The sequence below is a fragment of the Somniosus microcephalus genome, chromosome 2 (assembly GCF_052327205.1).
Source record: "Somniosus microcephalus isolate GS21.2 chromosome 2, FLI_Smic_1.0, whole genome shotgun sequence".
Classification (NCBI taxonomy): Eukaryota; Metazoa; Chordata; class Chondrichthyes; order Squaliformes; family Somniosidae; genus Somniosus; species Somniosus microcephalus.
In genome coordinates, this window is record NC_140988.1 from 140,372,053 (window position 1) to 140,393,580 (window position 21,528).

The following is a 21,528-nucleotide window of genomic DNA, read 5'->3' on the forward strand; positions in this document are numbered from 1 at the left end:
TTTTTATGTGACTGGCCCGTTTCAAGTCACTACTGGTGACATTTGCCACATTAGTTAGTCTTTAGTACACTGATGTACCTAGCAAGTCACAGAAACTTTATTTGTCTGGAGAATTCTGCCCTCTTGAACATGCCCGATTTTAATGGCTCCACCATTGGTGGCTGTGCCTTCAGCTGCCAAGGCCCTAAGCTCTGGAATTCCATCAATAAACCTCTCCGACTCTCTTCCTCTCTTTCCTCCTTTAAGACGCTCCTTAAAACCTACCTCTTTGACCAAGCTTTTGGTCATCTGCCCTAATATCTCCTTATGCGGCTCGGTGTCAAATTTTGTTTTCTAACGCTCCTATGAAGTGCCTTGGGTTGTTTTACTACGTTAAAGGTGCTATATAAATACAAGTTGAATTTTTCAATCACTTTCTTCATAGAATGGAGGCAATAGCATGAGGCAACATAGATTGTTGCCATGTGACAGGCTTCCCAAAAGTGTAGACCCTCACTGATAGCACGCATGTAGCCAGCAAAGCCCTTAATGGCAACACTATGTCCGATATGAATAGGAAGGGCTTTCATTCCATCAATGTGCAGGTGGTGCCAGATACCTGAAATAGAATATATAGCTGAATGTGTAATATGTGACTAACAGTCACAATACCTTCATTTTACTCCAGTTTTCTTTGCAAGCACTATTTGAAGGAGCAGGCAAACTGGACAGCGGCTGCTGGGGGATAAAAGCTACCCATTGTGAAGGCTTGGCTATTGATAGACCCTAAACAGGCCAAAAGTAAATATAACAAAGTGCATGCTGGATTGGCATGTTGAATGAGGGATTCTGCTGTGTTGACAGATTGGCGGAGGGGTCTCGACAGCCTAAAGTTAACTGCATATCCTGTACCCTGCTTAATTTTGCAATCTATAGAGGGGACACCTTTCACCAGGAGGGTCAGCTGCAGTCTTGACAGAGGAGGAAGAAACAAAAACGAGCGAGGCTGTTGTACAGTCAAGAAGATTGACATATTAATCACTGATTGAGAGGATTTTCAATCAAAATCTGTGAATGCGATCCTATAATACTTCTATGCACAGTATTTTTATTTTTTTATTTATTTGTTCAAGGGACGTGGGCGTCACGGGCAAGGCCGGCATTTATTGCCCATCCCTAATTGTCCTTGAGAAGGTGGTGGTCAGCCACCTTCTTGAACTGCTGCAGTCCTTGTGGTGAAGGTAGTCCCACAGTGCTGAGTTTGTTGTAGTGGTTTGGTACAACTGAGTGGCTTGCTAGACCATTTCAGAGGGCAGTTAAGAGTCTGCAAGGGTCTGGAGTCACATATAGGCCAGACCGGTAAGGGCGGCAAATTTCCTTCCCTAAAGGACATTAGTGAACCAGTTGGGTTTTTCTGGTCACCGTTACTGACACTAGCATTTTAATTCCAAATTTATTTAATTAACTGAATATAAATTCCCCAGCTGCCATGGTGGAATTTGAGCTCGCATCCTCTGGATTACTAGTCTAGTAAAATAGTCACTAAGCTACTGTACCCTGTGCCCATATACACATTCTCTGCCTAAATACCAATCTGCCTCTACCCCACCACATGTAACATTAATATGTCCCTTCTGACAATGCATCTTCACAGAACACTCCAAAGGAGGTGCAACCAATTTATTTCCTTACTCACATTGGGTGTATATGTGTTTCAATGTTTACCTTTTACTTCCCTGGTATTTGCCCATGACAGCATACGGTGTGTCACCTACTACCTAATCTTGTGTTCATTCTAAGTATGAGGGCAGCCTGCTGCTCTTCAATGGAGGCTTCTGCCATGTCTGTGGCACTATGCATCTTTGGGGTTCTAAGATGACCCTGTAGTTATTGCCAGCACTTTTGCCCCTGCATTGGCTTGTTTGCTGCAGCCCATGTAAGATATGGATCCATGGGTCCTGCAGAAGGAAGATTTCTGGGTTTAGCTCTTCCCCCTTGTTGCTGTTTCTCTGTCGGCATCTCTGTTGCTGCTCCTCATTGGTGCTGAATGCTATGCTGCTGAGTGCTACACTGCTAATGCCACACCATGTTCGGGGGGGGGGCTCAGTATTTGTTGCATGCATTCTATGGGCATTCATTTCATTTGAGTTGGCAAACATACCTTTGTACCCTTCCTCAGTACTGAGAATTTCTTTCTCATCTGCTCCCATGACAAATTGGCATGATCGACAGTATGGATTCATTGAGCCATCTGCCATGCTTGCTGCATATTTGGGTGGGTTCATTCAGCCCCAAAAATGGACACCCCTTCTCTGTTCCAGCTCTTCAAAGTAAAACATCAAATTGCGCAATCCTGGGAGTGCAGTCGTGGTGGAATTTTGACTGGAGGGGAGCGGAAAATGGGGCAGAACTCAGATCTGGTAGGTCTCTACTCCACTCACAAATGTGAGGGAGGTTCCGATGCAGTGGAGGTAGGTGCTTCTTCTCTCCGTCCTACTTGCATTTTAGCAGCAATTTGGACTGTGTCTGGAGTCATTCCCTGGCTACCCTGGGAATGCTACTAGATACACCCCTAATAGGTCCAGTCGTCCCTACATTTGCTGAGAGCAGACATCGATGCTGTTCTGGGCTGAGTGTAGGCCCCACCACTGAGAAATGGTGATCGACCCCCGATGGGTTGATTACTGTTCCAGACTGAGCCTTCTGTTTAAGGAAATGACAATACACTTCTTTTGTCCACCTTGTTCTTTAGCTCAATCCCCTCCCGGCTGGCTCCCTCAGAGTGGCAGGTGCCGCTGCAAGATTACACTGGCTATGCCAGTGGGGTGAGTGCCCCTGATGGGCTGTTACAGGTGCAGGCACTTGGCCCGATCTGTCTCCTCATTGAGTGGATGGTTCATGCACCTGGCCCAAGCCAAGATTCCATTTTCTCCGCAGCAGAACAGTGAAGAAAGATTTCAAAGAGCAGGACCCTTTAAGAGCTGCTGCTTTTCATATCTCCACCCCCCCCTCCCCCACACCTCCCCAATTGCAGCCTTAGCACTCCCTGCACATAAGGATAATGTGCAGGGAGAACAATGTGCAGGGAGGACATGTAAATTATTTACATTAGCTGAACTTGCTGAATCCAATGAGGCCAGGTCCTTTCTGAAACAAATTGAGTGAACTGGTATGTGGAGAAATCCCAGGACAGTTTTTCTCGGGATTGTGGAATCAGCTTGAAATGTTTGTGTTTTCTTCATTGTTCTACTTTGTATAAAATATAACAATTTTGAATGCAGACATGACCAGTGATATGATGTCATTTTGTTACCAACTACGTCAGTTCTTGGTTTCGAAACCTAGTAAAAAGCCGTGCTATTTTGCCAGATGACAGTGTCCCTTCCCTTAAAAGCAAAATTGCAAAAAATACTTCGAACAGAAAATACAGTGTAAACCTCTTAAAATTGATTGGTTTGTGCATGGGTGTTCTGTCCATTATAATAGCTAGCCAATGTATCCCTTAAGGCAAAACTCATAAAGCACTACTCAGTTTGCAAAAGTTACAACAAAATACTTAGCAGACCCACATTTTACTCAGATGATCCCAGTTTCCTTACACACCTGTGTATCAGAGCTGAAGAAGAAATAAGTAAGGAAATGATTTACTTTTAAAGGGGAAGAAAATTCATGGGGAAGTACATAGGAACAGGAGTAGGCTATTCAGCTCCTCAAGTCTGTTCCACCATTCATTGAGATCATGGCTGATCTGTACCTCAACTCTATGTACCTGCCTATGCCCCATATCCCTGGATACCCTTACCTAGCAAAAATCTATTGATCTGTACCTCAACTCTATATACCTGCCTATGCCCCATATTCCTGGATACCCTTACCTAGCAAAAATCTATTGATCTGTACCTCAACTCTATGTACCTGCCTATGCCCCATATCCCTGGATACCCTTACCTAACAAAAATCTATTGATCTGTACCTCAACTCTATATACCTGCCTATGCCCCATATCCCTGGATACCCTTACCTAACAAAAATCTATTGATCTGTACCTCAACTCTATATACCTGCCTATGCCCCATATCCCTGGATACCCTTACCTAGCAAAAATCTATTGATCTGTACCTCAACTCTATATACCTGCCTATGCCCCATATCCCTAGATACCCTTACCTAGCAAAAATCTATTGATCTGTACCTCAACTCTATATACCTGCCTATGCCCCATATCCCTAGATACCCTTACCTAACAAAAATCTATTGATCTCAGTTGTGAAATTTCAATTGTCCCAGCATTCACAGCCTTTTGGGGGAGAGAGTTCCAGATTTCCACAACCCTTTGTGTCGAAAAAACCCTTCCTAAATTTATTCGTAAATGGCCTAGCTCTAATTGTAACCCTTTAACCCCTGGCACCATTCTGGTGAATCTGCATGGTGATGTTCATTTATAATGGGCACATATGTCGTGGACTACTATTATAGTGTATCAAGCCATGAATCCCAAGTCAAACCTGCAGAGTACAGTATAAAACCTATTGATTACAATGGACATTGGTGCCATTTTAATTGCACAGTTGGTGCCCATTGTCACAGTTGATTTGGTTTGGAATTTGGGATCAACTGTTACCACTTCTGATGCCTCTACTTACTTTGGCTGAGTGGGGCTTAGCTGTAGAATGCTGGGTCAGTTCAGTGAGAGCTGTACCATGCTGAGTAGGGCTGAGCCACAGCATACTGGGAGGTGCTACACCTGACTCCAAATCCCAATGCAGCGCCCACTCTATTGATGTGCACTGCAGCTTCAGCCATAGTCAATTATGCGGCAAACCTTGACAGAGCTCAGCCATAGTAAAGTAGAAACATCATAAAACTGTTAGCATAGAAACTTAAACTTACGTGCCAGGATCATCTGTAGCTGTGGCTTTCCCCGCAGCTATGCTACAACTGATGACATGGGGATGATTTTACAATTCCATGCTCCCAGCGGGGAAGCTGCATTTGGAGGGAATGAGAGTCGGCGATGGGGCTACAATATTCTAGCACTAATTGCCTGACCCTCACACCCTGTGAGCATGGCTTCCCACTGAGAATGCAGAATCACCATGATAACTGGTCCTCATGCTCAAACACACCCCTGCACAAACCAATCCATTTTAAGTGGGTTACACTGTATTTTTTGTTCAGAGTACTATTTGCAATCCTGTTTTATAGAAAGTTAATAAATATCTTTTGGAACTTCAGAAAAACCCACAAACAGCCGTGTACTGCTGCAAATTCATCTGATAGAGCTTTCCATGGTGCTTTGCCGTTGAGCATAACTTGCTTTTATCTGGTTAGCCAATAGCTCTAAACATTCCTGTAACATACTCCATTCTTAATGTTACAGGATGTTGCCGTTTTGTATGACATTAGCTATTTTCCTATCTGGCAGAAAAGCTAATGGATGTTAGGATTTTCCTGAATTAATTTTTGATGGTTTTGAAGTTGGCCTTCGCAGCCTGTTAACTGCCATTTTTATAAAGTTTTTATCGTGAGCTAGAAAAAGAAACTGACATCTTGAAATTTGTTGAGGAAGAAAAATTGAACTCTTGTCTCATCAAAGATATTTTATCGAGCACAATTAACCTTTAGTCTGCTGACGACTTTAAATGCATTGTAGCTGTGTGTTTTGCTAATATACTGTTTCACGATTCTTTGGGAATTGATGTGATACTGTCCTCCCAGCACAGGCGTATACAGTATACTTCTAAATATATGACTTCCAATTTTCTGATTCACTGCATTTTCTGACTTTTTTTTTACAGCGTTTTCCTCCCTTCATCCCCCAAAGAATTTAACTCTGTTACTAATTTCCAGTTGTCCAAACTCCATTATCCAAGATAATTGGATGTCTCTGCTGCAGTTCAGATAATCCAGAGAGTACTGTAAATACAAATTGATAAATACTGAGGCTCAGTATTCTCAGTACATGGCTTTACTCTTACTGAAATTCTCATTTCTTTTTCTCTTGGTTTTGCCTGCAGATGTTTGCAGCAATTTTGTTTTAGTACGGTGTTACTTCAGTTCACAAAGAATCATGTCCAAAATTATGAAGGGCTTTGCTAAGGTAAATAGGAAAAATCTATTGTCACTTGGTCATCAGTTGGTAACTAGAGGGTATAATTTAAGTTCATCACCAAAAAATAAAGGGAGATTAGAAGAGAATTTTTTTATGCAGATAGTAGTTAGCACATGGAATGTCCTACCAGAAGCAGTAGAATACAACCAGCTCATAAAAGTAAACTGGGAAATGATTTGTACAAGAAAAATGTAAAAGGTTACAGGGCATGGAAGGGGACTAAGTGGATAGCTCTTCAGAGAGCTGGCACAGACACGATGGGCTGAATAGTCTCTTTCTGTACCATAAATATTCTATGATTCTATTTTCAGATGCACTAAATAGGGACGAGCATTGCTTGGTGGTTATGGGTTTTTGCTTGCGCGCTGCTGCCCTGGAGCCAGAGACTTGTATATATGTCATAGGTTGTACAGTGGTTCTCAGCAAGTCTAACTTGAAAATAAGTTTGGAACCAAATTGGGAACCAAAGTTGTTTTATTTTCGCATCTCCTGTTTCCTCCCACTGTTGTCAAAATTGTAGTTCATGTTTTTATGACCTTGAGGCTTGATTTTTTAATGCTTTTGGAGCCAGTCTCCACTATCCACTAATTGCAATTCATTCAGAACTTCATAGCCTACACACTCACCCCTACAAAGCTCCATACTTCTGTCACCCCCTTCCTTTTCAAGCTCCCACTGAATTGACTTCAAGATCTTTGTCGTCACTTTCAAAACCTTCCTTGGTCTCACTCCATCCTACCGTAGCAATTTCTTTCCCCAGGATATACCTTGCCTCATCCTCTTCCTCATCTACATGATTTTTCCTTGATGACATCATCTGCAGACATAGGGTCAGCTTCTGCATGTACACACAGCTTTACCTCGCCACCACCTCTCTCAGCCCATTCATTGCCTCTGTGTTGCCAGAATGCTTGTTCAACATCCAGTCTTGTAGGGCTGCAATTTCCTCCATTGCCCGATGCTTACAAACTCTATACTCTTGTCAATGACTCCAACTCCTTCCTGCCACTGACTCAGGCTGAACCAGACTGTTCCCAACCTCGGAGTGTTATTTGGCTCCAAGCTGAACTTTTGATCCCATAACTTCTCCATCTACCTCTGTAACATCGCATGCTTCCATTCGTACTCAGCCTATTTGCTGCTGAAACCCTCGTCGATGCCTTTGTCATCTCCACACTCAACTATTTCAATGCTCTTCTGGCCAGTTTATCATCCTCCATCCTCCGTAAACTTATGCTCATCGAAAACTCTGCTGCCTGTATCATATCCCCCACCAAACCCCAGTCGCCCATCACCCTCGTTCTTGCTGACCTACATTGGCTCTTGGTTTCCCAAAGCCTTAAATAAAAAGATCTCATCCTGATATTTAAATCCTTTCATAGCCTTGCCCCTCCATGTCTATGGAATCTCCTCCAGCCCTACAAGCCCCCCCCGACCCCCACAAACTCTCCATTCCTTTTACTCTGGTGTCCCGTTCTCCCCTTCCCTTCCTTTAGCCCCACTGTTGGCGGCCGTATCTCAAGCCACCTAGGCCTTGCTCTGGAGTTCCCTCTTTGAAACCCTCTGCGCGATCACCTCACTCTCCTCCATTGACACCCTTCTTAAAACCCACCTCTTTGACCTAGCTTTTGGTCAGCTCTTCTAATATCTCTTTCTTTGGCCCAGCATGAATTTTTTTAAATATTCCTCTGTGAAGCACCTTGGATTGATTTTCAAACATCAAAAACACTTTATAAGTGAAAGATGTTGTTGTTGATAGACATCCATTTTTGCTGTTAGTCCTGATTAGTGTGTTGCCTTCCTGGTACCAAGGAAAATCTTCTAAAAAGGCAAGGAAACCAGCCAGAAGATGTGGTTCATAAAGGATCCAAAGGAACCATGACATAGGAAAGGGATGGAAGCCTTGAAAATGGAGTTTGAGGAATTGGATTGTAGATTAAAGTACAAGACCTTGAAGATCTCAGGATTACACCCAGTATAATTCCTACATTTCCTACATTACAACAGTGACTACACTTCAAAAAGTACTTCATTGGCTGTAAAGTGCTTTGGGACATCCGGTGGTCGTGAAAGGCGCTATATAAATGCAAGTCTTTCTTTCAGTGCCATAGCTGAATGATTTAGAAAAGAACTGATTAGATACATCAATATAATAGCATCCTACAGCACAGATGGAGGCTATTTGGCCCATCTTTTGAAGAGCTATTCATCTCGTCCCACTCCCCTGCTCTTCCCCCTTAGCCCTGCAAATTTTTCCTTTTCAAATATTTATTCAATTCCCTTTTGAAAGTTACAATTGAATCTACTTCCACCACCCTTTCAGGCAGTGCCAGATCATAACAACTTGCTGGGTTAAAAAACTCTCCTCATCTTCCCTCTGGTTCTTTTGTCAATGACCTTAAATCTGTGTCCTCTGGTTACTGACCCTCGGACCAGTGGAAACAGTTTCTCCCTGTACTCTTATCAAAACCCCATATAATTTTGAACACCGTTATTAAATCTCCCCTTAACTGTCTCTGCTCGAAGGAGAACAATCCCAGCTTCTCTAGTCTCTCTAAGTAACTGAAGTCCCTCATCCCTGGTACCATTCTAATAATCTCATCTGCACCCTCTCCAAGACCTTGACATCATTCCTAAACTGTGGTGCCTAGAATTGGACACAATACTGCAGCTGAGGCCTAACCAGTGATTTATAAAAGGTTTAGCATAACTCCCTTGCTTTTGTACTCTGTTGGCGCAAATTTTGGATCCGTAGAGCGCCTTTGAGGAGGGCTCAGGTGGAAAATGTAGTACTGTATAAATAATAGTTCAAAAACAAACAAAAGGGAAGAGAGTAGATTAACCGTCAGAAATTGTGCTTTAGGTACTACAGGTAAAGGGAAAACGAAAAGATGTAAAATGATTAAACCAGGAGAGAGAAATAAGAAATATGTGAGTGAAAAATTAGAGCAAAAGGACAGGTTAGGGTTTGTGGCTCAAATAAGCGTTCTTTATACAAACACAGAGTATAAGGAATAAATTGAATGAACTGCAGGCACAAATTCAACTTGGAGGGTATGACATGGCAGCCATTACTGAGACATGGCTGCAAGACAGTCAGGACTGGGAACTAAATATACCAGGTTATAAGGTCTACAGGAAAGATAGGGAAAATGGTAGAGGGGGAGGAGTAGCCTTAGTGATTAAGGATGAAATCACCTCAATGATAAGGGAGTATATAACGAGAGGTAAGCAGGCAGTGGAGACTTTATGGGTAGATTTAAGACCAGGGGGTTGTGTATAGGCCCCCTGGTAGCAGCTGTGAAGTGCTAGATTGTATAAATGCAGAGATTAGACAAGCATGTAGCAACGGCAGCATTGTTTAATAGGGGATTTTAACTTTCATATAGATTGGGATAAGCAGACTAGAATATGTCAGAAAGGTAGTGAAATTCTTGAGTATGTCCGGGATAGTTTCCTGCAACAACATGTCCTAGAATCAACAAGTGGCATGCCATATTTGATTTAGTAATGAGTCCGATTTAGTTAACTGCCTAACGGTGCGTGAACATTTATCTGATAGAGATTATAACATGATTGAGTTTAACATAATGTTTGAAAGGGAGAAATGCGAAACAGCTACTCAGATTCAAGATTTAGGTAAGGCTGACTTCAATGCGATGAGACAGAGACTGTCCACAGCAAACTGGACAAATTTGTTTATGGGTAAAAAGACAGAAGAGGTGTTGAAAAAGAATTCAAGGTGATACAGAACCAGTTTATACCCCTGAGGGGCAAGAGCTCTACTTGCCAAAGAAACAGCCATGGACGACTAAAGAGGTCGGGGACAGCTGAAAACTAAAAGAAAAAACATACACAAATGCAAATCCTGGCGAATGGGAGAGATACAAAGAACAGCAAAGGGTGACAAAACAGATAGTAAGAGCTACAAAAAGGGAGTATGAAAAGAAACTTGCAAGGGATATCAGAATCAACATAGAAAATTTTTATAATTATATTAGGAAAAAGAGGGTGGTCAGGAGCAATGTTGGCCCCTTGAAAACTGATAATGGTGATATTGTCAGTGATAATAAGGAAATGGCAAATATGTTGAATAATTACTTTGCATCATTATTTGCAGTACAGGAAGAGGATTGCATGCTGGAAATCCCAAGGAAACTAATAATGAATCAGGGACAGGGAATCAACAAAATTAATGTAAGTAAAATAACAGTAATGAAGAAAATAATGGCACCAAAGAGTGACAAATCCCCAGGACCAGATGGTTTCCATCCCAGGGTTTAAAGGAAGTAGGGGAGCACACTGCAGATGCCCGAACTATAATCTTCCAAAGTTCTCTCGATTCAGGAACAGTTCCTTTAGATTGGAAAATTGCGCTGTCACTCTGCTATTTATGAATGGGGAGAGAAGGAAACAAAGGAATTATAGACCAGTTAGCCTATATTCTGTTGTCGGGAAATTACTAGAGTCTATAATTAAAGATAGGTGACTGAACACCTTGAAAATTTTCAGCTGATCAGAGAGAGCCAGCATGGATTTGTGAAAGGTAGGTCATGCCTGATGAACCTGATTGAATTTTTTGAAGAGGTGACTAAAATAGTGGATAGTGGAATGGCTATAGATGTTATTTATATGGACTTCCAGAAGGCATGTGATAAAGTCCCTCATAAGAGACTGTTAACTAAGGTTGAAGCCCATGGAATTGAAGGCAAATTATTGACCTGGTTAGGAAATTGGTTGAGTGGCAGGAGACAGAGAGGAGGGATAATGGGCAGGTACTCTAATTGGCAGGATGTAGCTAGTGGTGTCCCGCAGGGATCTGTGTTGAGGTCTCAACTATTCACTGTATTTATTAATGACTTAGATGAAAGGATAGAAAGCCACATATCCAAATTTGCTGATGACACAAAGATAGGCGGCATTGTAGGCAGTGTAGATGAAAGCATAAAATTACAAAGAGATGCTGATAGATTAAGTGAATGGGTAAAACTGTGGCAAATGGATTTCAATGTAGGCAAATGTGAGGTCATCCACTTTGGACCTAAAAAGTATAGAACAGGGTACTTTCTAAATGGTGAAAAGCTAAAAACAGTGGAAGTCCAAAGAGACTTGGGGGTCCAGGTACATAGATCATTAAAATGTCATGAACAGGTACAGAAAATAATCAAAAAGGCTAATGGAATGCTGACCTTAATATCTAGAGGACTAGAATACAAGGGGGTAGAAGTTATGTTGCAGCTATACAAAGCCCTGGTTAGATCACACCTGGAGTACTGTGAGCAGTCTGGGCACCACAGCTTAGGAAGGATATATTGGCCTTGGAGTGAGTGCAGCGTAGGTTTACCAGAATGATATCCGGAATCCAGAGATTAAATTACGAGGAGAGATTACACAAACTGGGGTTGTATTTTCTGGAATTTAGAAGGTTAAGGGGTGATCTGATCAAAGTATTCAAGATTTTAAAGGGAACAGATAGGGTAGATAGAAACTCTTTCAGCTGGTTGGGGAGTCTAGAACTAGGGGGCATATTCTAAAAATTAGAGCCAGATCTTTCAGGAGTGAAATTAGGAAACACTTCTACACACAAAGGGTGGTAGAAGTTTGGAACTCACTTCCACAAACGGCAATTGATGCTAGATCAATTGTTAATTTTAAATCTGAGATTTGTTATGTTCATTAATAAATAGACATTCTTATTATGAACACAGCTAGCTTTTGCTAGTTACTTTATTGAGCCATGTGGACTTGGTACAGTATCTGTAGAGATGCAGCATTGTGCTCCTGTGTGCAGGCTGCCATCTTGACTGTTGCCTTGTGGGTAGCCTAGCCTCATGGGTAATGTAGTCTTAATATATATATAGCTGGGTAGTGTAGTTTTATATATACAGCTCTACTGCTCCACCTAGTGTCCACCACAGAATGACATGTTATTGATCACTACATCCCCCTTTCTTTGGAGGTTTAACAAAATCAATATCAATCAACTTTCAAGAAAACAATAAAGATAATATCAGTAACACTTTTGTTAGTGCTCTATAAACATAAACATTTTCAAAACAGTCAACACATTTTCAAAGCTTTACATTGTACTCAAAGATTAAGTCTATCAGGCTCTTTTACTTCACGTGTGGATCTTCTCAACACGGGTAAGTCTGATGTGTCTTCATGAGATTGTTCTGGTGGTGAATGACAAGATGCAGTTGCGGCATTGTCATCAATCTGCTCTTGTATAGATCGAGGTCTCCTTGCGATCTTTGCTTGGAGAAGGTTTCAGTGTTTCCTTCACTCTTCATGCCATAACTCTCAATGTAGCCAATGCACTCTCGAAAAACTGCTGGCAGCTGGATCCCATCATACAGCATAGTCCTCTCAGCAGCCTCGGCTAATGGAACACCAAAGATTGGCCTGAGGGAAGAAGGAGTATCCACCGGAACTGCTTCCTGCTCTGGTGCAGGCTTCTTCTTTTTCTTTTTCTCTTTCCACTGCTTAACAACATCTGCGGTTATATCTTTGGACTTTTTCTCCTTGTGTTTTTTCTCTTTGTGCTTAAAGTCTTTTTCTTTCTTCTTGGAGAAACTAGGCTTTTTGAAGACATGGATACCCTTTGGCCTTTTCATCCTTGATGGGCTCTCTGCTTCATCACCTGAGTCATCTGGTCTGCTTATGGCACAGTTTATACGGTAGACTCTTTTGACCAGTTCTTAGTCTTCACAAGCTTTGTCACCTAATAGTGAATCAAGTCTTTCAGCCACAACAAAAAACATGAGATGATGCACTTTGTCTTTGACTGTCACTTTGAGTCTGCATACACCTAAGCTATCTATTTTCTGTCCATTATAGTTCTTAAGTAGTACTGACTTTTTCTGTATTTTGGGCTTTTCTTTCATATTGTTAATGTCACTCATACTGATTAAGTTTGCTTTTGCCCCAGTGTCCAGTTTCAATGTAACTAATGCTCCATTTATCTGCAGTGGGATCATCCATTTGTCCTCTTTTACTGCATTAACTTTATGTTCAGCATTGTCTATTTCTGAGGGCTGCACATTTTCTGTATCTTTTTTGATATCGTCACATGACACCATTCCTACAAAAATGTCTCACTTAAATCAGTGTCCTCAATCACATTAACTCGTTGCCCTTTCGTTGTTTTTACTTTTGAAAAGCATTGTTTGGCAAAGTGATTCTTTCCATTACACTTTGTGCACATTTTTCCAAACGCTGGGCATTGTCTTAACTGGTGTTTGTAACCACAGCGTTTACAATTAAAAATGTCATCCTCCGATTGCTTTTCATTTCTGTTCTGCCCACGTTTCTTCCCCTTGTAGGACACAGCACCGACAGCAGCATTATCACTCATTACATTCGCATCATTATTGATTTCACTGAAAGTCTTCGCGTGATTTCGAGCTAGCTCGCTGGCTTGGCATATTTTCACTGCATTTTCCAAATTTAGTTCGGTTTCTCTCAACAGACGTTCCCTGACTTTTTTACCATGAATACCAAACACAATCTGGTCACGAATCATGGATGCTTTGAGCTCAGAGAAATTACATGTCTGTGCTTTCAGTTTCAGATCAGTTATAAAGCTAACAAAAGTCTCATTTTGTTGCTGTGTCCGAGAACGGAAGATGTATCTTTCATACGTCTCATTCTTTTTGGGAGAGCAATGTGCATCAAATTTTTTTAGCACATCTTCTAATTTTTCTCTGTTCTCCGCTGGATTAAATACAAATGTATTAACTACCTCTATCGCCTGTGGGCCTGCAACCGTGAGCAGCAACGCTATCTTCCTTGCGTCTGGCTTCGTACCGAATCCGATGGCTGCAATGTAGAGTTCGAATTGCTGTTTAAAAGTCTGCCAGTTGTAGTCGATTTTTTCTGTGAGATTCAAACGCTCTGGTGGCTTCAAATTCTCCATGTCGCTTTTCACAATTTTCAGCAGATCTTCACCACCCTGGTACCATGTTATGTTCATTAATAAATAGACATTCTTATTATGAACACAGCTAGCTTTTGCTAGTTACTTTATTGAGCCATGTGGACTTGGTACAGTATCTGTAGAGATGCAGCATTGTGCTCCTGTGTGCAGGCTGCCATCTTGACTGCTGCCTTGTGGGTAGCCTAGCCTCATGGGTAATGTAGTCTTAATATATATATAGCTGGGTAGTGTAGTTTTATATATACAGCTCTGCTGCTCCACCTAGTGTCCACCACAGAATGACATGTTATTGATCACTACAAGATTGTTAGGTTTTTGTTAACCAAAGGTATTAAGGGATATGGGCCAGAGTAGGCAGATCATGTCAGTCAGCGTGTATTGCTGATTTGATGCCAGCGCTGCCATTTTGGAACACAACACTCCAGCTAATGCCCTCTCTTAAACTCACACAGCTGAACACGCATTTAGCAGCAGGAAGGATCCACCACCAGCGCTATTTAAAGGGATCATCAGCTACTTACTGGTTAGTTGTTGATTGATTTCTACTAGCTGTTGCTGCGATTGTGCTAGTGTTTGGCATGTTCTAGAGTTCTTTAAAGTTAGAGTCTGCAGGGAGTGGTGTGTCTGGTGCTGAAGGACTTTGTCCTGTCTTCAAAGCTTCTGCACAAGCCACTTGCTCCCAGACTTGGGTGCAGTAGTAGGGATTCCCCTTGAACTACAGTATGACTGGGAGACTGAGCAGAGGCAACACAGAACAGGGAAAGCTGCTAGAAGAGGGAGGGGGAGAAGGGCTCTCAGCAGGAAGCCATATCCGCCCAGGATGTTCAGGGAGCAATTCTCCTACCTGAATCTCAACGAGGAACAATGGGGGAGAAATTCAGTATCGCTCCATTTAGGGCGCAATTATCGGCTGGGCGCAAAGATTAGCACCTGGCACTAATTATCGCCTCCGACTGCAAACTTGGCTTTTATCGCCCCTGGAGGTGATTGGAGCACTAAATCAGGCGCTATACGCCTGTCTTAAGGCGCAAAGGCCGAGGAGCGAGGCGCTACCTCAGAGCGCTGGCGAAGCTCAGGTGATGTCAGTCAGCAATGGAACACAGACACACTGGCGCCGGCCAGTTCTTAAAGGGGAGGGTCGATCTTGCTCTCCATCCACACCCTGCTCATTGCAGCCTTGAATCTCGGCCTGGAGAGATCTGTACATCAAATCTGTTGGAAAGAACAAAGGAGAGGCCCAGGGAAAGAGCTCAGAGTGCAGCCCCCATAGTCTCTTCTAAATCGATGCAAGGAAGGTGAAGTCAAAATGAACCTGCAAAGTGTTGCTCAGTACCCAAAACTCCTTCACACAGCGTTGAATCTCTACTGAAGTCTCTCTTTCTCTCGCAGAATGCGTGGTGCAAAAATGTCGCTGACAAAAAACGGCAGGAAGCGGTCGCCTTTAAATAGCGCTCCCCTAGTCCCTTCCCGACTGCAAAACGCTCCCCTCAACCTGTCGTTGCTAGTGGCAGACAGTAAGACAAAGGCCCCACTCAATATTCGGTCCGGGGCATTGCACACTCGACTGACGTCACGATCTACCAGCGCAGGAGATCGTGGCGGTAGTGTTTTGCGCCACCGCAAAATGTCTCGTTAATTTCGTGAGTGGCGCAAACATCGCTGCACACGGTGCTAGTTGCTTTGCAGCCCATTAGCGCCCTCTTAAGGCGCTAACGGGAGGCACAAACCAACTGAATTTCCCCCCCAATGTGTCTGAGATCCACTGTGGCATCTGCATTTGAGCCACCACGACAAACCAGAAGTTGGCTACAGGGTGACAAGGGCTATTCTTTGACAACATGGCTCATGACTCCAGTGTGCACAGGTGGGCAACATGCATACAACGAAAGCCATGCTACCACATGAAATGTGATAGAGCACACCATTGGCATGCTGAAACAATGCTTCTGCTGCCTAGACTGCTCTGGAGGAGCCCTGCAGTACTCGGCAGAGCGGGTTTCAAGATTCGTGGTTGTCGGCAACATGCTGCGCAACCTTGCCATCATGAGGGCACAGCCCTTGCCACATGCTATACCGTGGCCAGCTGAGGAGGAGGAGGAGGAAGCAAGGAGGCAACCTAGATGATCCCTTTCTGGCCAGGCTGTCTGTGAACGACTCATCCGACTGCGATACCAGCAAACGCAACCTCAATTCCCCATTCACCAACAGTCCCACACCTTACCTTCCCTCTGTTGGATCCCATGGGCTTTTACTTTTCTGACCAGTCTGCCATGTGGGACCTTGTCAAAAGCTTTGCTAAAATCCATGTAGACTACATCAAATGCACAACCCTTATCGATCCTCATTGTTACCTCCTGAAAAACTTCAATCAAATTTGTCAGATATGACCTTTCTTTAACAAATCCATGCTGACTGTCCTCGATTAATCCGTGCCTTTCTAAATGACAATTAATACTGTTGCTCAGAATTTTTTCCAATAATTTGCCCACCACTGAGGTTAGGCTGACTGGCCTGTAATTACGTGGTCTATCCCTTTCTCCCTTTTTAAACAATGGCATAACGTTGCCAGTCCTCTGGCACTACACCTGTAGCCAGAGAGGATTGGAAAATGATGGTCAGAGTTCTCCTATTTCCTCCCTTGCTTCTGTTAATAGCCTGGGATACATTTCATCCAGGCCAGGCGATTTATCTACTTTCAAAGATGCTAAACCCCTTAATATTGCCTCTCTTACTATGTTTATGTCATCTAATATTTCACACTCCTCCTTAACTACAATGTCTACATCGTCCCTCTCTTTTGTGAAGACAGATGCAAAGACATCTTTCGCCTCAACACACAGTTTACCTTTTTGATTTCTAAAAGGCCCTACTCTTTCAAATTTATATAACATCTTTGGGTTTTCCTTGATTTTATTTGCCAGTATTTTTTCATGCACTCTCTTTGCTTTCCTAATTTCCTCTTTCATTTCACCCCTGCATTTTCTATACTCCTCTAGGCTTTCTGCAGTATTTAGCTCTCGATACCTGACATAAGCTTCCCTTTTTGCCTTATCCTACCCTGTATGCCCCTTGACATCCAGGGGGATCTAGATTTGGGAGTCCCACCTTTTTTCTTTGTGAGAACATATTTGCTCTGAACCCTCACAATCTCTTCCTTGAATGCCTCCCACTGCTCTGACAGTGATTTATCTTCAAGGAGCTGTTTCCAGTCTACTTTTGCTAAGTCACTTCTCAGCTTAGCAAAACTGGCATTTCCCCAATTGAGAACTTTTACTCCTGGTCTACCTTTGTCCTTTTCCATAACTACGCTTAATCTAACTGAATTCTGATCACTACCACCAAAACACTCTCCCACTGACACCCCTTCTACCTGCCTAGCTCCATTCCCTAAAACCAAGTCCAGAACCACCCCCTCTCTTATTGGGCTTGCTATATACTGGCTAAAAAAGTTCTGAATGCATTTTAAGAATTCTGCGCCCTCTATACCTTTTACACTGATTCAATCCCAGTTAATATTAGGGTAGTTGAAATCCCGTACTATTACTGCCCAATTGTTTTTGCACTTCTCAGCAATTTGCCTACATATTTGCTCTTCTCCCTATGTCTGGCTTTTTTATTTATTTGTTCATGGGATGTAGGCGTCGCTGGCAAGGCCAGCATTTATTGCCCATCCCTATTTGCCCTTGAGAAGGTGGTGGTGAGCCGCCTTCTTCAACCGCTGCGGTCCGTGTGGTGAAGGTACTCCCACAGTGCTGTTAGGTAGGGAGTTCCAGGATTTTGACCCAGCGACAATGAAGGATCGGCGATATACTTCTAAGCCAGGATGGTGTGTGACTTGGAGGGGAACTTGGAGGTGGTGGTGTTCCCATGCGCCTGCTGCCCTTGTCCTTCTAGGTGGAAGAGGTCTCGGGTTTGGGGGGTGCTGCCGAAGAAGCCTTGCGAGTTGCTGCAATGCATCTTGTAGATGGTACACACTGCAGTCACGGTGGTGGAGGGAGTGAATGTTTAAGGTGGTGGATGGGGTGCCAATCAAGCGGGCTGCTTTGTCCTGGATGGTGTCAAGCTTCTTGAGTGTTGTTGGAGCTGCACTCATCCAGGCAAGTGGAGAATATTCCATCACACTCTTTACTTGTGCCTTGTAGATGGTGGAAAGGCTTTGGAGATTTAGGAGGTGAGACACTCGCCGTAGAATACCTAGCCTCTGACCTGCTCTTGTTGCCACAGTATTAATGTGGCTGGTCCAGTTAAGTTTCTGGTCAATGGTGACCCTCAGGATGTTGATGGTTGTGGATTCGGCGATGGTAATGTCATTGAATGTCAAGGGGAGGTGGTTAGACTCTTGCTTGTTGGAGATAGTGATTGTCTGGCACTTGTGTGGCATGAATGTTACCTGCCACTTATCAGCCCAAGCCTGAACATCGTCCAGGTCTTGTTGCATGCAGATATGGACTGCTTTATTATCTGAGGAGTTGTGAATGGCACTGAACACTGTGCAATCATCAGCGAACATCCCCACTTCTGACCTTATGTTGGAGGGAAGGTAATTGATGAAGCAGCTATTTGAGGGTCTATAGTATACTCCCAGCAGTGTGAGTGCCCCTTTTTTTGATTTGCTCATGGGATGTGGGCATCACAGGCAAGGCCAGCATTTATTGTCCATCCCTAATTGCCCTTGAGAAGGTGGTGGTGAGCCGCCTTCTTGAACCGCTGCAGTCCGTGTGGTGAAGGTGCTCCCACAGTGCTGTTAGGGAGGGAGTTCCAGGATTTTGACCCAGTGACAATGAAGGAATGGCAATACATTTCCAAGTCAGGATGGTGTGTAACTTGGAGGGGAACCTGCAGGTGATGGTGTTCCCATGCGCCTGCAGCCCTTGTCCTTCTAGGTGGTAGAGGTCGCAGGTTTGGGAGGTGCTGCCGAAGAAGCCTTGGCGAGTTGCTACAGTGCATCTTGTAGATGGTACACACTGTAGCCACGGTACGCCTGTGGTGGAGGGAATGAATGTTTAAGGTGGTGAATGTGGTGCCAGTGTCGCAATTATAGTGTGCATTTACATTAGAAGTTTAGTGTCAGTACAAAGCTATTTCAGCTTCACACTGATGCTAAAAGTGTTTAGTGTAATTTGGGTGTAAAGCCCTGATCCAACTCTGAAGTGAAATGGAGTGAGACTTCTTGCCCCAGGAAGTCTCTACTTTGCTTCAGTTTCAGGTCAGCCCCTGACCTGAATTTGAGCGGCATTTTCACTAGCATTGGTGCAAAGTGAAATCACTTCACCCCAATGCTACAGTTGTCATGTAAATGCACCCTATATTTTCCTAATATTGATTGTGATGCAGCATGTGGAAAGTTCTGTTATAAATGTGATTTTTTTGCTGGAGAGAGGCATGATTCATTTCTACAGCAGCGTGTGAGGGAATTAATGATAGGGTGGAATATAAGATCTGAGTTTAGCTAATGAAAGGGAATATTGCAAGGCCAGTCCCAGCCTGGATGGGGCTAGCAGGCGGTAGTTCACCAAAAGGAGGGAGAGGGTCAGGAAATAGTGTATTTCTTAAGCCCTTAACTGGCTGTGCGACAGAATTAAAGGGAGGCTGCATGTGGGTCAGATTATTTTTCTGCCTTTCCGAAGGTTGTATGGGACAAAAAAAAGACGCTGGTAAAAACCAATGAATAACAATACAAACATAGAGGCAGGAAATGGAGCTTGTGGGTAAAGATAGAATGGCGCAGCACAATTAATGTTTTCTTTGATGGCTGGGAAGTGGAGGTGCTGCTGCATGAGGTGAGTATGAGGAGAGTTTCCCTGTTTGGCACTTATGCCGTTTGCCCTCCGTGGATGCATTGCAGCATTTTAAGATGTGGCGGCCAAGGTCAACGCAGAACCTAGGAACAGTTGCAGAAGAAGCCGGTACAACTTAAGGAAGCGGCTAAGGTAAACTACCTAAAAGTACTGTTTGCCAGATGACCTAAGTATCCACACAGAATTGTTGCCTGCCGATTCATTCCACATTTACTGTTGGCATAAGCTGAGCCCTCACACAGCCTACAGCTCTTTCTTTGCTTACCATGCATATCCATACCCTAACAAGACACACATATAAGCTGCAACTTACAATTGAAAGCCTTGGCACATTGATATCTTAGAAGGGCTTCATTGTAAAATCATTGTTTCACAACCTAGCAGCATGATACGCGGTCACTTAGCTGACATATAGCATGTGCTGCAGGCTGAGCCCACATCTGTTACTATGTATACTTCTCTACTTGCACAAGAAGATGGGACCTAACATAAAAGAGCAGCCTTGAACTGGAGGAGAGCTCAGAAAATACAAGCTCTTGGAAGAGGCCACCCTGGTTAAGAGCATGGAGGGAGAAGTAGAAAGTGAAGCTGGAGGCTTCCCCAAGCTCAGCCCAGTATGATTCTGCTCTTATGTCTTGCCTGTCTTTTCGCTCACTCCCACATAGGCATACACTCAATCATGTAAACATCACACAGGAGGACTGAATTAAGGTGTCTCTTTAAGGCAGTATTCTAACAGTAGCTGCCAATAACCCAGAACAAGAGAGCACCCAGCATTTCTCTTAGCAGCATTTGCCAGCACCAGCACAGCAACAAATCCTGGAGGATGCAGTTAGTGTACTTTAGGAGTTTGAACTGTGTGAGTCACAGTGAATAGCTGGGGAGGAGCAAGTGGTGAAGTGTAGGAACCTAGTTGGGGATCCACATGGTGATCCCCGGCACTTTGGAAAATGCAGCAGCGTGCTGACATTAAGCAGCCACCTCTTGCTTCTATTACTATTTAGTGAGAAAGGAGCTGGAAGTGTTGACAATACTGACTAATGCATCAGTCGCCTGTTTGATATATGTGAGGATAGCATATTGGTTGATACTGTATATGACTCTAAGCTAGCATGGAAGGTTGAAGAAGTAGAAAAGGGTGCTGTGACCTGGATTGAAGCTGGTGGTGTTGACTCTATGGTGCAGGTTGGCTACAGGTCTCCTTGTAGTAAATAGCACAGTTCCATTACTTGTTCCCTGCTGACTGTGTTGGCAGTCTCCTCAGTCACTGAGGTAGGTGTCTCAGGGTCCGCAATTATAATAGGTAGCTTAATGGTGGGTGCAGACAGTCCAGGCCTAGGGCCTACTGATCACCTTGGCATGCCTTCTTTTTTCTTACACTACTTCAGGCATGAAATATTATATTTATGCTATTTTAAACCATCTCCACCACCAAATAACTTGGTGATTGCAACGAGACTTTGCAGCTTGTACTGAAATATTTCAATTGCAGTCGACCTTAAGGTACTTTTGCAGGCAATATTAGAACCTTTTTGTTTGAATATAAGTTTTGTCTACATGCCGTGATGCAATTAAAAACAGAGTTATTGTTGTTGTAGTATCACCCCTTACCCATTGCTCTGCTGTTGCCTCCTCTGCCACTCATTCCATCCTCTTCACACCTTCCCCCTCCCTTCTCCTAGTGACTTTCGCATTCCTTT

General features: G+C 43.4%; 1 protein-coding gene across 7 annotated transcripts in view; it reads left to right on the forward strand.

Moving 5' to 3' along the window:
* Window positions 1-21,528, forward strand: part of prdm5 (PR domain containing 5) — a 473,803-nt gene that overhangs the window by 204,501 nt on the left and 247,774 nt on the right. For 3 of the 7 annotated variants that reach the window (XM_085963116.1, XM_085963123.1, XM_085963131.1), the window contains one exon: window positions 2,301-2,399. The exons of the other annotated variants lie outside the window; for them this stretch is intronic. In XM_085963116.1, the coding sequence (XP_085819242.1) occupies window positions 2,301-2,399 (99 nt within the window). The remainder of the gene's footprint in view (window positions 1-2,300; window positions 2,400-21,528) is intronic. 7 annotated transcript variants of the gene reach the window in all.